The sequence below is a fragment of the Polyodon spathula genome, chromosome 1 (genome assembly GCF_017654505.1).
Source record: "Polyodon spathula isolate WHYD16114869_AA chromosome 1, ASM1765450v1, whole genome shotgun sequence".
NCBI lineage: Eukaryota > Metazoa > Chordata > Actinopteri > Acipenseriformes > Polyodontidae > Polyodon > Polyodon spathula.
The window spans coordinates 67,057,095-67,075,991 of NC_054534.1; the positions used below are offsets into that span (position 1 = coordinate 67,057,095).

The window sequence follows — 18,897 nt, forward strand, 5'->3', positions numbered from 1 at the left end:
ACTTGGTATCCATGTTGGTATACTTGTTTTTTTTCTCTATCACTGAAAAAGAATATAATATATTCAGCAAGATTGTATGTTTCCTTCTGAATTCAGTTTCACTGTATGAAAAGGTAGATAAGATCATATGTGCCAAGTTGAAACATGAGTGAAAACAGCCCTCCAAACAGATAACAGTTGCTTGGGTAATAGCACATTGTATTTCCTACTGAGCTTATTAATGTGTCTAATGAGCTAAATAAAATTCACAATCAAATCCATGTGTCACGCAGAAAGAACATTTAGCACCTCCTTGCATCACCCGTACAGCAGCCTGATATATTAAATGGCTGGGATTCAACAAGAACATTTGGAATTATAGTTCGGAACAATAATAAAAAAAAAATGGAAAATTCTATGAATACAGTATTCTGTGGCCCAACATGTTGTGTATTGAAAATTCATGAAACCATAAAAATAAACAGGCTCATTTGTACGACAAGTAAAGCTATATTTAAAAAAAAAAAAGAAAAAAAAAATCATGATCGTAGATCAAATACCAGGAAACAGCTGTGCAAATAATGGTGTAGAAAGTACAAAATCTTATGACTCCAAAGCCACTGACAATTGAAAAAAACTGTAATATAAAAAAATATATACTTTCTGCTATTTCACCATTTAAATTGGACAGCAACACGTGTGATATTAAGCAAGCTACTGTACAACACCAACCACTTCTAATCTTCCATATACTGTTTTACAGAGCAAGGGTTCCCAGATTTTCGTGGCTCAAGGATCCTGTGATAGGGGTGTGGTTTATCCGCTGACAGGAGGGGAAAGGCACTGAGGTAATGTTGAAAAAATTGCTCATGCATTCTGAATTTATATTACACAAAAAACAAGACTTTGTGGTAGGCCACGGGTGAAATCATAATAATGGCAACACAGAACAGAAAATGCAAAAAGGCTAAATAAAACACTGTAAAAACAAAAGTTGCCATTAAGATGGGAAGCTCTCAGCTTCCCCTGCTGACAAACCTCACTATACTTGTGGGATTTAAAATCCATTAAACTAATCCCTGTTCTGAATAGTAATAATGAAAATACCAACTCCAGTTACACACACGGTGGCCTTCTTACTCGTGGAGCTCCGCTCCCAGTTAAACATATGGTGGCCTTCTTACTAGTGGAGCTCCAATCCCAGTTAAACACATGGTGGCCTTCTTACTCGAAGAGCTCAGATCCCAGTTAAATACACAGTGGCCTTCTTACTAGTGGAGCTCAATCCCAGTTACACACATGGTGGCCTTCTTACTAGTGGAGCTCCAATCCCAGTTAAATACACAGTGGCCTTCTTACTTGTGGAGCTCCAATCCTAGTTAAACACACACAGTGGCCTTCTTACTCGAGGAGCTCCGATCCCAGTTAAACACATGGTGTTTGGAGGATTTGTTTTAAAAATTAGTAGTCCAGGTAGCACTGATGGTCCTGGTCCTGGTGGCTTTTCAACAGCCCTGAGGTATGTCACCTTTTATAGCGAGATACTCCACTGGGATACGCCCACCTGCTTATTAGGGATCCACAGCTGGCCAATCCACAGCTAATTTGCCCCGCATCCATACACAGCAGGTAGCATGTGCCAGATGTAGAGTCTGACTTAAACCACAAACCTCCAATTCATTCATACTGAGTGATGACCCCCACCCAATGAATCAATACAGCTGATGTCAGGGTTGAAGGTGTTACATTCAAAATAACCCCAAGCACCCAACAGCAGCCTTGATGTGAATAAATAATAGGCATCTTTTTTTTTTAACCAGACAAAACTAGTAATGTAAGAAAACTACTAATAAACAACTCTAAATGTTATCCCAAAGCCAGAATTACAAATACATCAGGAAATCATGGAATTACATTAATTGTTCTATTATCGTCTGATTGTGTTTCCACTTCTGGTATGCACAGTAACCCACATATCCTGGTTCCCATGTTGTTTTTTCTTAACCCTAACAGGATCAGCCTTGTAGATCAGTGGCCTGCTTTTCCCCAGAATTTGTTTTTAAATGAACTGTATGCAGATGACTGAATGATCTAATTAGGCCAACGACAGACACAATGCCAATGGAATAGTCTGGCTTACAGTAGTAACATGCAGGTCTGTTTTGTTACTTACTTCATGCATGGCATCTAGCAGTTTAGTCAGCTGGTAGAACCTCTGCCACGTCTGTCCAGAGTTGTTGGTAGCCTTACCCACAGACCTCCTCAGCTCTTTAATGTAGTTTACTCTCATTTCCTCAAACGCAGCGTGGTTCTTGAGACCGTCTTTGGGAACTGCACATCAAAAAATTCCACTGTCAAACTGAGCTCTTAAAACATTTTTATTTTGTATATAATGATGTCAGCAATAAACCTTTTAAAAAAACAGCCTGTCTTTGCTGCTAATGTTGTTAGACCCTGTGAAAAACACAACTCAAATATACTGAGCACATTTATGACATGGTATGTCAAACACAAAGCTTTTAAAGTCTGAAACTTGTCTATCTCATAATCACATGTGTTTTCTTTATCATAAAAGATTATGATGATAACATATCTTAATTATGCAATGTGGTTCAAGTACAGTTCACATTTACAAATAATGATTCAGAAATGTGGTTTTCCCAATTTGGATTAGTGTTGAGTTTGTTCCAGCCAAAAGCAGCAGAATAACCAATTACTGCCGTGGGTAATGATGACTTTGCCATATACCTCGTGCAATAAAAACTGTCCAATAGTGTATTATTATAAAGGCCATAACTACAGTATCTCAGAGATTATATATCAATAGAAGAGTTTTATACGTCATAATGTTACACTGTACCCATGCTTTGACTATATACAGTGCCTATAGGAAGTATTCACCCCCCCTTGGACGTTTTCACAGTTTGTTGTGTTACAACCTGAAATCTTGATGCATTTAAATGGGATTTTTTTTTCCTTTGATTTATACAACCTGCTCAACACTTTCAATCTGTGAAAAAATGGAAGGGTGAAAAAACAAATCAATTAAAAATAAAAACCTGAAAAGTCTTCATTTGATAAGTATTCACCCCCTTTGCTATGACACTCCTAAATAAGCTCAGTTGCAACCAATTGCCTTCAGAATTCACACAATAAGCTCAATGGAGTCCATCTGTGTGCAATACAAGTGGTTCACTGAATTCAGACTAAATACACCTGTCTCTGTAAGGTTCCACAGTTGGGTAGTGCATTCAAAGCAAAGATACTACCATGAAGACCAAGGAGCTTTCAAAACAACTCCGGGATAAAGTTGTGGAAAGGCACAGATCAGGGGAGGGGTATAAAAAGATTTCAAAGGCATTGAATATCCCTTGGAGCACAGTCAAGTTGATCATTAAGAAGTGGAAGGTATACGGCACAACCCAGAATCTACTTAAAGCAGGCCGTCCTGAGCAGCTGGGTAAGAAGGGCATTGGTCAGAGAAGCCACCAAGAGGCCAATGACAACTATGAAAGACCTACAGCATTCAATGGCTGGGATGGGAGAAACTGTCCATGTGTCAACAATAGCTGAGGTACTCCACAAATCTGGCCTGTATGGAAGAGTGGCAAGAAGGAAGCCATTTCTGAAAAAAGCCTGTGTAAAATCCCTCTTGGAATTTGCAAAAAGGCATGTGGGAGACTCTGAAAAGATGTGGCAAAAGATTCTGTGGTCCGATGAAACAAAAATTGAACTATTTGGCCTAAATGCAAAGTGTTATGTTTGGCGCAAAACCAACACAGCACATCACCCAGGTAACACCATCCCTACTGTGAAGCATGGTGGTGACAGCATCATGCTATGGGGATACTTTTCATTGTCGGACTGGGAAGCTTGTCAGGGTAGAGAGCATAATGGATGGAGCTACAGTAAATACAGGTACATCCTTCTGGAAAACCAGCTTCAGTCTGCAAAAGACCTAAGACTGGGATGGCGATTCACCTTTCAACAGGACAATGACTCCAGGCACACAGCCAAAGCAACACTGGAGTGGCTTAAAAACAAGAAAGTGAATGTCCTAGAGTGGCCCAGTCAAATCCCGATTGAAGACTGTGCAAGACTTGAAGATTGCTGTCCACCAATGATCCCCATTCAACTTGACAGAGCTTGAATAATTTTGCCAAGAACAATGGGCTAACAGTGCATGATCCAGATGTGCAAACCTGACAGAGACTTACCCCAAAAGACTCACAGCTGTAACTGCTGCCACAGGTGGTTCTACCACGTATTGACTCAGGGGGGTGAATACTTCTCTAACCAAGATATTTCATTTATGTTTTATTTTTCATTAACTTATTTCATAATAACAATTCTCTTGCCTCTTCAAAGTGTTGAGTAGGTTATGTAAATCAAAAATCCCATTTAAATGCATCAAGATTTCAGATTGTAACACAACAAACTGTGAAAATGTCCAAGGGGGGTGAATACTTACTATAGGCACTGTATTTGCATCATCATACATTACCATGTTTGACTATGCTTGACAAATCATAATGCAACATCTACACCTAGCACCTAGTGTATAAAGTATAGTGTACTTAGTTATCTATTTATCTAAGATGATACAGTATATCAACAGTCATGTGTCGAAAAGGGACTTTTAGCTGCTGAAAAACCCATACTTTCCTTAAAATATAGCACCCAATCTATCAGATCTATGGAACAAAATGAGGTGCTGTACAAAGCAAATGAGTTTAAATAGGATGTCCTAAAGGGCTGAGCAACAAGGAATAAATCTACAGTTTAATGACCTGGTATGTATGAAGTCTAATTCACAGTTTTATATCTGTAACATGATATATTCAAAATGCTAATTCCTCAAATCCCCCAAATTCCGCCTTGCAACTTTGATGAATATTTAATAAATTACTCAATATTTCAGGCGGAAACCTCAAAAGTTTTCAATACAACTAAATCAAACTCCCAACACAATGGTCCTGCTGGAGATGAATTGTCCAATGTATAAAAAGCCTAGTATCCCTAGGACAATTTCTCTCCAGCAGGATGAAAGATTCAATCAGTGCTTAGCATCGATCACAAGACTTTCCACAGGTACGTCTGGGGTTTAACAGATGCACCGCTCTTCGAGTAGATAAAAGCAAAAACTGAACAAAAAATATATATATGGTAGCACTGCGGGAGACCACATTGCTCCTGTGCAATGTAAAAGAACTATCATAATAAACTTAAGACTGTAGACTTGGCACAGTCAATTCTGTTATGATTGCAGATGCTGCACAGACTACTGTGTTGTTTTTTTCCTGTCATAATTTTGGCTTCCCAGAATGATTTTGCAACCAAGCTGCATGAAATAACTTGTGTGCTGAGCTGAAGTGTAAACTATGGTAATATTCAGGCTTGCTCCAGGATCTTGTTCTTCACATTCCTCCCTTGAGCAGAGATGACAATCAAGTATATTTTCCTCTCAGGGCCTTAAGGTCTGCCTTAATGAGAATAACCTTAATCACACCAAAAAAGCGAATGCAAACACTAACCCCCACCAGCCCCTATGTCATATGGAAGCATGAACTTCCATATCCAAAAGTCGAGATATGAGGAGAACTTTCAAATGACAGTTACAGTTTGACCTAGTAGTTACAGATAATGGGAAATGAGCTACATAGGATTCTGGCTGTGCCTCCATAAATCACTAACTTTAAGCTGGGTACAAGAAAAAAATGAATTGTTTAATCTAATCTGTTTTAATGTAGTTTTTGGTAAATGAGTCATTTAAATTAGAAATAATCCTGCTTCTTATAGCTTTACCATGCTTTAGTTCTCTGAACAGAAACATGATTTTATCATGGTTGAGCTATTATTTATAATGTACTTTTATGTTTTTTATTTTATGATGTTATTTTTAAATCTTAAAATGGTACAGCTTCACCTTAAAAGAGAATGAGCTTTGCATTAATGCTGAGGACAGAGCTTAATTCTGCTGGCTAAGACATCATAATCAAGCAAAATGTCTGTCCTGTCCTATTCTTGCTGAAATGGACTGATCAGCTGAAGACACTGTAACCACCTACTCCATAACAAAGTGTGTAATGCAAGGCTGTCTGACATGTATCACCTCTCATAACCCCTCCAAGCCCTACCCACCAAACAGGAACACACTCTCACACCCACCTCTTAATCAACTTTAGTGTACACAGATGTGGGGATACAGGTCGATTTGTTATTATTCTTAATCAAGCTTCCAATTATTGAACAACAACTGCTTCACAATAATGCATAACCTCTCTCCGATACATCCTCTGAAAATGCACCAAGTCTACACACTAACATAAAGCTCTGTAGCCTCTCACACAAATAATCAAATACAGTTCATTATTCGAGGTTGATAAACACGGATGAATATACTCCTAAGAATTTGTCCAAGCAATGAATGTATTAAACATGCAGCCAATTACACAACTAACATGGCACACAGGACATTACGATAAGCAAGTTACACAATTATACAGTTAATATTACATGCAAAAATATTACGATGAGCAATCAATATCACATGCAAAACTAAAACTAAGGTACCAAGAACAACGTATTCTACCAAGCGTTCTTTGAATTATTCGTAGTGAATTTTACTGACATCCAAACTAATATGCGTGCTTAATATCACACCGACCAGAGAGAGAGAGAGAGAGCTTATTATAGGAACACAAGTGGATATACTTAATCTCTGCAGAAAGCCGATGTTTCTGATTCGTAGAGCAGCATTTGTTGTCCTTCGTGATGTCTGCTAACCAGCAGGAAAAGTTTTCTTGAGGCTTCGATTCCTTGTTTCAGCATAATCTGTTGCATAGGTATTTACATACTGGACCACTAGGTTAAAGGAGTTCTTCCTTTTGATTCTCTTTGCACAAAGGCAGAATTCAAACTTCCCGCTGGTTGTTCTCATTGGCTAGGTGTGAGATCAAAGTCTCCGCCCCTTTTCTGCCTTAAAATGGTATTACCATAATTTCAACAGTGTGGACATTCAAAGGCCTTGTTCGATCAAAAACTAATTTTATTTCTTTTGGTGCTAAACACTTCAAGACACGTTTGTTTATACAGATGTTCCTGTTTTTACTCTGGGGCCAGTTGATTAATCTAGTATTAGTTTAAAAACATAAGAGTTAGAACAGTTTATGCTTCTAATGATTTTAAACTGAGGTGATGCGAAGGGTGAACATTAAAAAGAAATTCTTTATAATCTTCATTATGTGTACTGTACAACTGTACTGTGCCCTTCACCACAAGATGTACCCCTCCTTTGCAACCTGATTCTTCCAGTCAGCCGGGAGCCTGCCTGTCTGGCCTCCCGTTCCGGCAAAGGCCCGCCTTTGATCATTTGGTAATCAGACAGCATTGTTTTCAGTCAGGGTGTTGTAAGATATCGATCAACAGTGCTTTACTTTAATCAGTAGATAAGGGTGGTTCTGTCTGTGTCTGTTAAAGCAATTGGATATTTAAGTTAATTATTTAAATAAAACCTACATGATCTACACAGACATATCCTTAAAATGACTACAAACTGTAATTTCTTTGATTTAATTGGTCATTCATTTCAGATATAGGCACGGGTCGGTTCTGCCATAAGTCTAACACAGCACAATATACAGGATCAGCTACATTAGCAATGTGTGTTTTTATATTATTGCTCAGTCATGATGGTGACTTCAGAGATAACAACTGCGACAGAAAAAAAAATGTTAATCCCAAAATGTTCTTCTTGGCTCCACTCCCCAGAGACTAAGCCCCCGATAGAAATTATTTCTTGAGTCACCCCTAGATATAGGTCCATTCTGAAACACAATGTACACTAATGCAAATAAACACTTAATAGACTAGAAGGGGCTATTGAATATACAGTAAATCCATCAACCACATAAAATGTATTACTACCCTAAGATTTAGTTAATTCGATTTTTTGATTGCAATAGTGTTTAAAATTATTTAATTTGTCGCAGGGGACATTCGTTTCCATGGTGACATTCTTGGCACTGAAGAGAATCTTGTTTCTGAAATTTTATAAGCAGCCATGCAAGCAAGTTCAGTCAGATTTTAGTTTTCCTTTCAGTGAATTTAGCACAATAGGGTTACATATAGGGCTGTTATATTTACATATCAGTGACATTTTCAGTATAGTCATGATGATTGTTATACTTTCATTCACACATACGGGGTCATGACTCAGCTGGGGAATGCTTCATCCTGCAACAGTAAGCACTGACATAGACACACGCACATGATAATGCTCTTAGTCAAAATGTGGCTTATGATGGTGCTGTCGAAAACAAAAGGTGTTTCTTATAAGAAACATCCATACGTAAACAGCATTAAAAGAGGGCCCTGCAATTGGAATGCACATACGGTACATGCATCTTTCATGACAACTGCTTTGTGGTGAGTAAGAGGACTATAGAATGTCAGCTGAGAAGTTCATCATCAGAATTTACTTTGTGTTACATCTGAAACTGCAAGAGCAGATTTTTTTTTTTTTTTTTAAATGAGTCAGTTAATTCTGTGTGTTCAGAAAGGACACGAAGGAAGCCCAAATATATAGGACCTCATCCAGAATATTGTGTTCAGTTCTGGTCAACTCGCTACAAAAAGGATATTTCTGCTCTAGAAAGAGTGCAGAGAAGAGCGACCAGAATTATTCTGGGGTTAAAAGGCACGTCATATGCAGACAGGCTAAAAGAATTAAATCTATTCAGTCTTCAACAAAAAAGACAGATTGCAGCAATCTGATTCAAGCATTCAAAATTCTAAAAGTATGACAATATCACCTTTTTTTTTTACCTGAAAAAAGAAACAAGGACCAGGGGCCACCAATGGAGATTAGACAAAGGGGCATTCAGAACAGAAAATAGGAGGCACTTTTTTACACAGAGAATCATGAGAATCTGGAACCAACTCCCCAGTAATGTCGCTGAAGCTGATACCCTGTGATCCTGAAGCTGCTTGATGAGATTCTGGGATCAATAAGCCCAATAAAACAACCAAACGAGCAAGATGGGCTGAATGGCCTCTTCTCATTTGTAAACTTTCTTATGTTCTGATGTTCAGTGTTAATCAACGAATCGGTATGTAGCATTGATTTTGGCATTTTCAAGCTGTCACTAGGCCTATTTCGTTATTAAATAATCATGCTAACTTGATTTTCTGAAATTATGTTGATTTAAGAAATAATGATAATAACTTAACGAGCAGGGCAGAGTAAACCAAATATGACTGGAGACATGCATGTATTCTCTCTCTATTCAATACACACACACACACACGCATACCTATCTACCTGCATGTCATACAAACACACACACACACACACACACTGTATTCCATAGGTTTGTATACAATGTCCCTGCTGATATCTTTTGAAAACAAGACCGGACATCCCCATAAGCATTGTACTTTTTAACTATTAGACAACATATTTACAGAATACTTAAAAAGTGCTGCTATACCCATGACTAATTTGTTATTAATAGTGTTATCATTAAATTATACCAAATCACATTTTTATTTACAATGAAGGGAACCTATTGTGAACCTATACTGTGTTGCCCAAATTATAAAGTCAGCATAAACATGTATTATATTTTCCCTTTGTTGTAAATTAAAATGTGATTTGGTATAAGTTAATTATAACACTATTAATAATAAACCAATCATGAAGCATGGTCCTAATAGCAGTTTTGAAGTATTCGTCTAATAGTTAGAAAGTACAATGCTTAAGGGGCTGTCGGGTCTTGTTTTCAGAAGATATCGCCATGGACAAGATTTTGTAAACAAATCAATGGAATACCAAATGTGATCAAGATAATGGACATGGATTTTGCCTAAAAGTATTTGCAATGTTGTCAGACTCCCCCCTGCACTGTATGTATAATGTACACTTTCATCTCTGTATGTTTGTATGCATATAACATGTTCTTACAGTGTTTGGTAGCTACTTCTAATTATGTTGAGTTTATTTATCACGGAGGCAAGTACCAGAGAAAATGCATAATTAGAGAAATTCACCAAACAATTAATTATAAACAAATTGTGCATTAGGTTAAGGAGTTCTATCATAATTTTAAAAGCTTAATAAATATAATCTGGTGAACCTCGGTTCCTGCTAGTAGGAGTTTCTCACAGGCAACGGTCGGATGTGAACCTGGGACCTTCTGCTTTGAAGCATAGCACCGATACCGCTGTACAAAAGAGCCAGACTCCCTCACAGGGCTTATGTGTTCATTTTTAGATTGCATCACCTACCAGCCCTGACCCCTACCCCCATGCACGCTACAACTTGGAATCCTGTAGCCTGGTGAGCAATTTGAGGGCAGACTTGAGGCCGGCAGGGGGAGAGTGTAGCGTGCAAAAAAAAAAGCTGCAAAATACACATTAAAAGAGTTGTATGTAGTAAGCTGTGGCAAAATATTCCCCTGAATGAGTTTAAATGGCTAGTGGGGTTTAATTTATTAATTCTTTTAAATTTGTTTATTTATTTATTTTAATCTGTACCACCCGATTTTTATCCACACACCAGATAATCGTAAATCAGCACTTTATATGCAGAAAATTCCCTTTAAATGCCATGTACTTGCTGAAACAAACATACCATTTACTTGTTTATTTGTTACTTACTGCCTATAGTGTAAAATATCTTACATCCTGTCTAGACCAGGATAGAAACTGAATAAATACTAATGATAATCACTGAATCCATCGCAAAAAGCATGCTTCTGTCTGAAAGAAGTTTGCACATGAAACACAACACAGCACCAGTTGAAGGGGAATACAAAAGCCGCTCTTGTGTAACTGTTTCTCCATTCATTAACTTTACACTGAAAATATCTTTAGACACGTAGTGATGTAAGATTGATCGCCCTGTGTGTACTGCCATTCAGAGGCCTTTAAATCTACGTTGTGGTTCTGCCAGAGGAAACGCTAATCAATCCAGTACTTTCTGACATTTTCATTAATCACTTGCCATTTCGCTGGATCTGACGGTGAGTTTTGTAAAAGAACACTGTGTGCATCAGCATCAAGCTCACCTATTCCTGTTTCAGAAGAGTCTAGGAGGGGGCCCCTGCTTCAACTTGTTCTGGTTTAGGCCGCACTGTGTCATGGACTTCATTAACAGACTGACGTTTCGACAGTTCCAAGGTCAATGTCTTTTACCAGCTGACTAAAAAATACGCTCAGTTTAGGCATTTTGCTGAGCTACTCTTTGCCCCGCTGTTGCTTTTCTTTCATTCATTAATTTTCCTTAGGCAGAACCGCTTTCAAATTTCCAAGCAGAAGACATTATAAAATAAAATATTGATATACTGTATAAGTGCCTTTGTTTTTATTTTCACACACGTAACTAAATTACAGCGGCAGCCCCCAAGGGACAAAGGTGCTTGAAAAGCGTATTGTGTTTTTTTTTTGTTTCATTATCAGTGACCGGGGCCCCCTTTGAGCAGGGGGCCCTATGCAAGTGTACCTAGTGCACATTGGTTAATCCGGGCTTGGTGACTGGTATGTATAGGGTTTGTTGTATCTTAATATAAAATAAAGCGTCTATTAGCAATAAAAAGTATGTCTCCGCAAGCGTATGTGATAATTGTTTTTTAATCCTACTATCACGATATGGAAAATTATTATCGCTATCGAACAATATCGATATCATATCAAAATACTGATATTGGTGCCCACCCCTAATATATATATATATATATATATATATATATATATATATATATATATATATTTATATATAATAAATTTATTGAGGGGCTGGTACTATCATAAATATCCAGAAACCATAACACTGCATTAGCCTTGCCAGGCTATTTATTACATCTGGAAAGACAGACAAGAGGGACCATGTATCATATATGAGGTAGGGAGAGGGAGACAGAGACCATGCAATGTTAGTTACGAATACTAAGAGCAAAGCTGCAGGTGGGCACCATGACTAGTGAGTTTATAATCAAATTTTCTTTGTCAAATCTGTCTAAGCTTTAATCAGTTGGGCACCCTCGCTTGCAGACATTGAAATTAATAAAGTTTCTAATCTCCCCAAAAAACTGAATCACATCTCTATTTGAAAAGATATTTCTCTTTTTTAATTAAATTTACTGTACATATGTTAAAGAGGCTAGCTTCTATATTTCAGTATGATTAACATCCACAAGTCTGCAAAATGACTGGTTGTGTAACACAAATGGCAGGGGTATAACGTGCTGTCAACAGTACCATGTTGCACCTCAACAGTGTGCCAAGCATGCATAATTATTCTTACAAGATGACATCATGTTTTCTAGTTACATAAGTGCACAAGCTAGTTTAAGTGTTGGTTATCCATTTCAGGGCTATACACTATCTCCTCTGACTACACAGTTATATCCTCTCTATTTGATACCTTCCGGTTATACTTTTTATTCAAATTTCTTTCTGAAAGGAAATTGTGGTTTATGCTTTGCAAGTGTCATAATTAAGACATTTAAATTTAAATACAAAAATAGGTTAACTAATCTCTCTGGAGTTACCTTTTATGTTAACAAGATCCTTATAAAGCTTAAGTTTGCAGTGTGTATCTGAACTGTGAACCAGCGCATGTGAAAAATATACTTTCCTGGCTATGATGGTATTTATAAAAACTCAAGATAAATCAGGCTGAATATATAATAATGGTTACCAGACACCACTGTTCCAAAGAGTTGAATACAGATACTGTACTCAAAGAAAGAACTAAACGCATACTATATTATTGGATTCCTATCAGAGAAAACAGCCAAAGGGGGAGTTTCTCCTTATGCTGCCATGCACCAAGTGTGATTGGCCCAGTGGTATTTAGTTTTGTATATGTGCTATGCATGGCGAGACTCAGTATCACTAGAAAACTCAGGTGATATGCCTTGGAGTTTGGAACCTGCTTAGAGTGCTATATGCCCTTATATGGTGCCTGTGATAAAAAAAAAAAAAAGTTGTATAGTTAGGAAAGGTAAACAATGACGGCTGTGCTAAACTAAAAGGAATAAGTAAATTGTAAAAATGTAAATAAAATAAAGCCTTGACCATTAACAGCACCATGCTAATTCACCCTCCCCGTTATCTAGAGGGCTGATGCCATTATCAAACTAAAGGGCCTGCAAGCCATACATGTCATTCCTTTGGAACAATGAGGGGTATAACATCTGAATCTCTTTAACCCATTGAACAACCCATTACAAACCCATAGTACTCACCCGTGCTCAACAGCAACAGTACTTTCATGGCAAGAAACTCTTCGTGGGTAAGTTGCAACCGCACAAACTCCTGGCTCACCTGCCGCATCCCCTGGCACAAATCGTACATTGCTGACTTCTGCATCCGCTCCCTGGTAGGAAGGAAAAAACGGGCAAGGGATCATTAAGGGTCTATTCAAGGTACATGATGTAAAATACGCGCCTCCAGGTGTGACATTTACATCCTGTAACTCTCCCTTCCCTACAGCTCTCCCTCCTCTTAAATTCTCCCCTAAACTGGCATATTGGCTGCAATTCTCAGATACTGTTAACTTAAAATAATGCTGCTGTATAAATAGCACGTGGCCAACTACAAGCTGTCTAATTAAAATGTCCTGTTTTTCAAAGATTTTTTTTTTTTACTTATTTTTTTTTAAATAACAGCATTCATCTATAAATTAACACACCTTCAATTTCTGTATTTGCTTGGTGGTGTCAGATATAATTTAAAGTAATTTATTTTCAATTAAGACTGAACCAGCTTGAAACATTAAATTACAATACCACCTTAAACATCTACGGACATGTAATTTTCAAATTTTTTGTGTTGCGTTATACAGTATATGTTACCTTATGCACTCATTTTAACTCAACCTTACACATTCCCTAATTACTGCAATTATGAAAAGCCTACACATTAATGGGGGCTGATTACAGGACTACGCGATTTATCAACATTATGTAAAATCCCATGCTATTTCAGAGTAATCAGGCACAGATGCAGTGTTTCTGCCCTTACTTATTCTAGATTGACTAGCTTGTCACACATGACATGACTCATGAAACACCACGTTACTGAACTATTTTGCTACATAATTTAAGCTTGCAGCACAGAACCAAAAAAAGACAATAGTGCACAGCTCACTGAAAATCTGGACTACAGATGCTGTGAAGTCAGAGGAATACATTAGTTTGAATATGCAAGACCCCTGGCTTTGTGATAGCACAACTTTAACCATAAATTAGTCCTATATAAGCCAATGGCTGGACTTAAAAGCATTCAAGCTCACATCTGATACCACAGGCCACATCATTACACCAGCAGAAATGAGAAAAATTGTGTTCCTCTGTTACTGTAAACAGCTGTTCCCGGAGAACTGTGTTTGCAGCCTTACAACAGAAAGTGCATATTTACAAAGAAGGGGCGATCTAGAAACAAAGGTGCAAGGCGTGGTGTAGTCGAGGGTACCCACTTTTAATTTGGGCAACATAGCGTTTAGCCACTTCTTATATAAGAGACACATAGTTTACTCACTTCTACTCTCCTGTGAACCTGGGTTAAAGACACAATATTTTAACGGTGAGCGTGTGTTGTGTTGCTGGACACGAGACTGGCAGCTGAGAGCTCTCAGTCAGAACTACAGCGCGAGCAGGGGGGGCGTGGCCACTAGACTGCGTGTTCTGTTTGCGTGCGTGTGTGTGTGTGTGTGTGTGTGTGTGTGTGTGTGTTTGTGTAAAAAATGCAGCCAAACATGGATAGACATCAAAAATAAAACCTGAAAAAAGTAATACAAAAATGACTAATCTTGAAAAACTACTCACTTCTAAATCTTTTGTAGTCATTTTTCTATTACTTTAGTATAAATACATGTTAATTTGGATTCATATGTTGTTTTTTTCTGACTTTATGTGAACGAAAAGACACATATTTGCCCGTTTAACCATTGGAAATAGTGAGATTTTGAAATATCACTGTCCTGGTCACAAAAGCAAAGTCTGTGGGGAATAATAGCCATTTTCTATACTTTTGAGGCATAAGCAATTAGGAAATAACACTTACTACCCAGGAACAAAAAAAAAAAAAAAAAAAATTGTTACACAGTGTTATCTTATGTGTTTGCATTAAAAGGGGTGCTATTTAAATCACAATCCGGGGACACACAGCAATAAACCTGTTAGCAATCAGCTAGTCGCGTTGCTTTTGTCTGTGAGTAATCTTTCGAGTGAAAGAAAGATTGAAGTCAATAATGTTTTAAAATGATTTGTTTAGATTTTGTTTTTATTTGAATTGTTTTATCTCTTAGCAGTTTCACCCCCTCCCTCCTTTCTTGCATCCCTCCTTGCCATCCTTTTATAAACGTCTTGCATTTCTTTTTAACATTTTGGAACTCCCCCATTACATTGCGGTCAATTACAAAATACTCAACTAAAAAATGTAACGATCAACAATGGTCATGGAAAAACTACTTTCTACTGGAAGCTAAAAATAAAAATGGCAGTTTGTCATGCCGTGGAAACAAACAGTTATACATCCATTAGAACAGACGTAAGCTTACCCTGTTAATCTACCTTTCATAACGATTGAACGTCTCTCCTGAGTTCTTACCGAAAACTGTCTACTTGAATCCATGCTATTGAAGTGTCACTGTCTACTTGAATCCATGCTAAAAAAATCTCAAATTCCAAATACAGTACTAGTATGAACCCACTAATGGAAATACTCGTGCCTCACTGCCTCACTGTCCTGGGCTGTTGCAGTAAATAAAAAGTGAATAATAAAAAAAAAACACGGCAGAGAAGACAGCACCACTAAAAATACAGTTTAGAGTATGACTTCTTTGGTTTAATTAAATTAAAACAAGAGGTATACAGAATGTGGACTGGTTCTTACTACTAGTAAAAAGAAACACAGGAAGGTTATGATTTGTTTATTGAGAAATATATTGACACATGTTAACAGTTAAATATCCTTTATTCTCGACTGTTTAAATGTGGTCCTGGAGGTTACAGAGATTCATTTTTAAAGTTTTGCCATCCCACACTGTTAAACACAGTTATCACAGCGAAACCAGATGATAGGTCAAGACACATTTTTAAGTAAACGCTCTCTCTCACTTGGTGTTGACAGGTTGGGACAATGAACATCGCCCTCGCATTGCAATGCTTAGTGCTAATTGGTTGAAACACTAAATGACAGCACGCACAAGGTAATACTAACTGGTTGAAACACTGACTTATGGCTTTCTTGCAGTCAGTGCAAATGCTCATTCATAAACTAAAGTTAACGAGAAAAGTTGCCGGTGTCCACCGCAACCCTAGCACCAATCAATCAATTAAATATGAAGTTGCTTTACAGTAGGGATACATAATGTATGGTGTGTGTGTATATATATATATATATATATATATATATATATATATATATATATATATAAAATATAGGGCTGCTACGATTAAATTGAAAATGGATTTTTCCTCATTATATACATCGATATAAATACTGGATAATAGATTCAATAATTACATTTTTGTAATGCACATTGTTAATAACATTATTTAAGTTTACCAACGAAACTCTACTGAACGCTCTGCCTTGTTATTTACAGAATTTCTGCCAAACGAGCAGTGGGCGTGCTCTTCTTTTCCTGCTCTTGTTAACTAGCATCTGATTTGCTGGTCCCATCCTACCAGCGAATCAGTTTTGAGAATGCTTTGTAAATACGCCCCTCTGTTTATTCGATGTAAACAAACAAAAATGTGCACGCACTGAATCCAGAGCAGGAGGACAGGCTTGTATTCCTGGCAAACACTATATAGTTTGCACTTCTTTGGAGTTTCAAAATTAACTGTTATATAATGAATATTTATCAATATTCAATAACGTTATCCATTTATTTTCGATAAGTGATGTTAAATGCAATTTTGAAGTAATGATTATGTTGACCTATAGCGGGTGTGCACATTGTGGTAACTAAATCAATTTATTATTATTATTATTATTATTATTATTATTATTATTTATTATTATGTTTTAGGCAGGGATTTCCGCATTGTGAGTTTCACAGGTAGTAAAGGTTATGTGGTACAGTATTAACAAGATGCAATGCATGATGCTGTAGCTGTCACTGGATAAAAAAAAAAGCTTTTCATAAACTCTTGCCTAGTTTATATAAATTACATTCCAAAGTACTGTAATCTGTTTGGAATAATTATTTTAGTAACACCCCTGAAGTATGTTAAACTTGATTTAGGCTTGTTGCGAATGTTTTTTTACAATATTTATTTGAACGATTAGATTTTGGAGGCTTAACTGACAGCCCTAATATATAACTGTTATTGTCTGTGATTTTCTATCGCATACCTACTAGTGCAGACTAGCGATACAATGTATGTAGCACAAATTTAAATGGTGCTTTGTATCATCTAATTTACCAATATTAATGTCTTACCTGTTTAATATCCAGTTAGGTGTGTTCGGTATGATTCTCTGTCATTGTTTCTAATTACTGACTACTCCAGAAAAAAATGGTACTAAAAAAACTTCTCAGGGCTGTACTCACTTGGCTACAGAATCACTGAATATAGGTGTATAGAGCTTTTATCTCATTATAAAACATGACCACGCCAAAAATGTATGGGTGTGAATGGCTCTGTCTTATTAATATACACTTCCAGACAATTCTAAACCGGTGTGAAAGCTGACAGCATGCTATAACCAGATCATGCGTCTTTGGGATGTCATGCTTTGTCCAACTTTGTCCTGCCCAAAGTAAACCAGAAAATGAAATATCTTATAGGACAGCAAACCTCTGAATGTCTATAAAACAGTTATAACCGAAGGCTCGGACAGACATTAGCATTTGTACTTCAGTCATTAAAAGTATAATGTAATGAATGATAGCTTACTCATTGAAGACAAGGTCAGGTGCAAAATACAACATCTGAGAGTTGGTATGTTTATATGATCTCCAGCTGAGTCCAAATGATGAAAGACACATCCAAGAGTACTGAATGAGGGTAATTTGGTCCTCAATTGGCAAGCTTCTGAATCCTGAAGAAATAATAATAATAACAATAACAACAACAACAACAACTGCAGTTTCACCCATTGAAAGTGCAGTACACATAGTACTTTAACTGTATGAAGTGTACGGCTGTTATGATGTTAAACTGTACTTAGATAAACACTCACCTGCTGAATTCTTAAATACTCTGCAGATACCCTGTGAATATCACACACTGTATTTGTGATGCAGTATATTAATACTTATCAGAAAATATGCATTATTTTATTCACAAGATTTCAGAATGGGGACACAAAATAGTCAGTTACTGTATTCCATTTTGTATAGCATATAGAGGTGCTCATTAGACAAGAGGTAATCATGTCCCAATCAGGATACTTTTTTAAATTAAAAAATAAATATATGGTAGTGTAACAGGGGAGACCTGCGCTGACTCTGGGCACATTCGTAGTGCTGCGGGAAGAGGGCAGCAGCCCTACAATATCTGCCTGTCAGTCACGGCATTGACATGGAGAGGTGGGAAAACAGGGTTTTCCCCCTCTCTGAGTGGCTGAGGGGCGGGCTTTGGGGGGTTGCTGCACTAATAAAATGATGCTCTGGAGACGAAACGAGCCAGCCAGCTGGCGGAAGCTCTGCTGTCGGACCAAGCACAGCCGGAGAAAAACGAGCAAAATAAAAAAAGTAATTGATTAAAGAAAGAAGATAATATTTACTTGGGCAGATCCTGATTATTGTTTAGGGTAGAGAGGGAATGCGTGAGCGTAGGACGGAGACCCGGGCTGTACAAGTAGCGGCGGTCAGGGTGAACGCTGCAGGGTGCAGCACCTTTGTTTTGTAATTTTATTACTGTTTTATTTTCCCTTTTTCTTTCGCCTTTTGTCCTT

At 37.4% G+C, this 18,897-nt stretch overlaps 1 protein-coding gene across 1 annotated transcript in view; it reads right to left on the minus strand.

Moving 5' to 3' along the window:
- The window catches only part of nr3c2 (nuclear receptor subfamily 3, group C, member 2), a 106,010-nt gene that overhangs the window by 7,695 nt on the left and 79,418 nt on the right, over positions 1–18,897 (minus strand). The window contains exons 6-8 of the mRNA XM_041260218.1: positions 17,895–18,039; positions 13,230–13,360; positions 2,153–2,310 (exon numbers count right to left, since the gene is read on the minus strand). Coding sequence (XP_041116152.1) covers positions 2,153–2,310; positions 13,230–13,360; positions 17,895–18,039 — 434 coding nt within the window. The remainder of the gene's footprint in view (positions 1–2,152; positions 2,311–13,229; positions 13,361–17,894; positions 18,040–18,897) is intronic.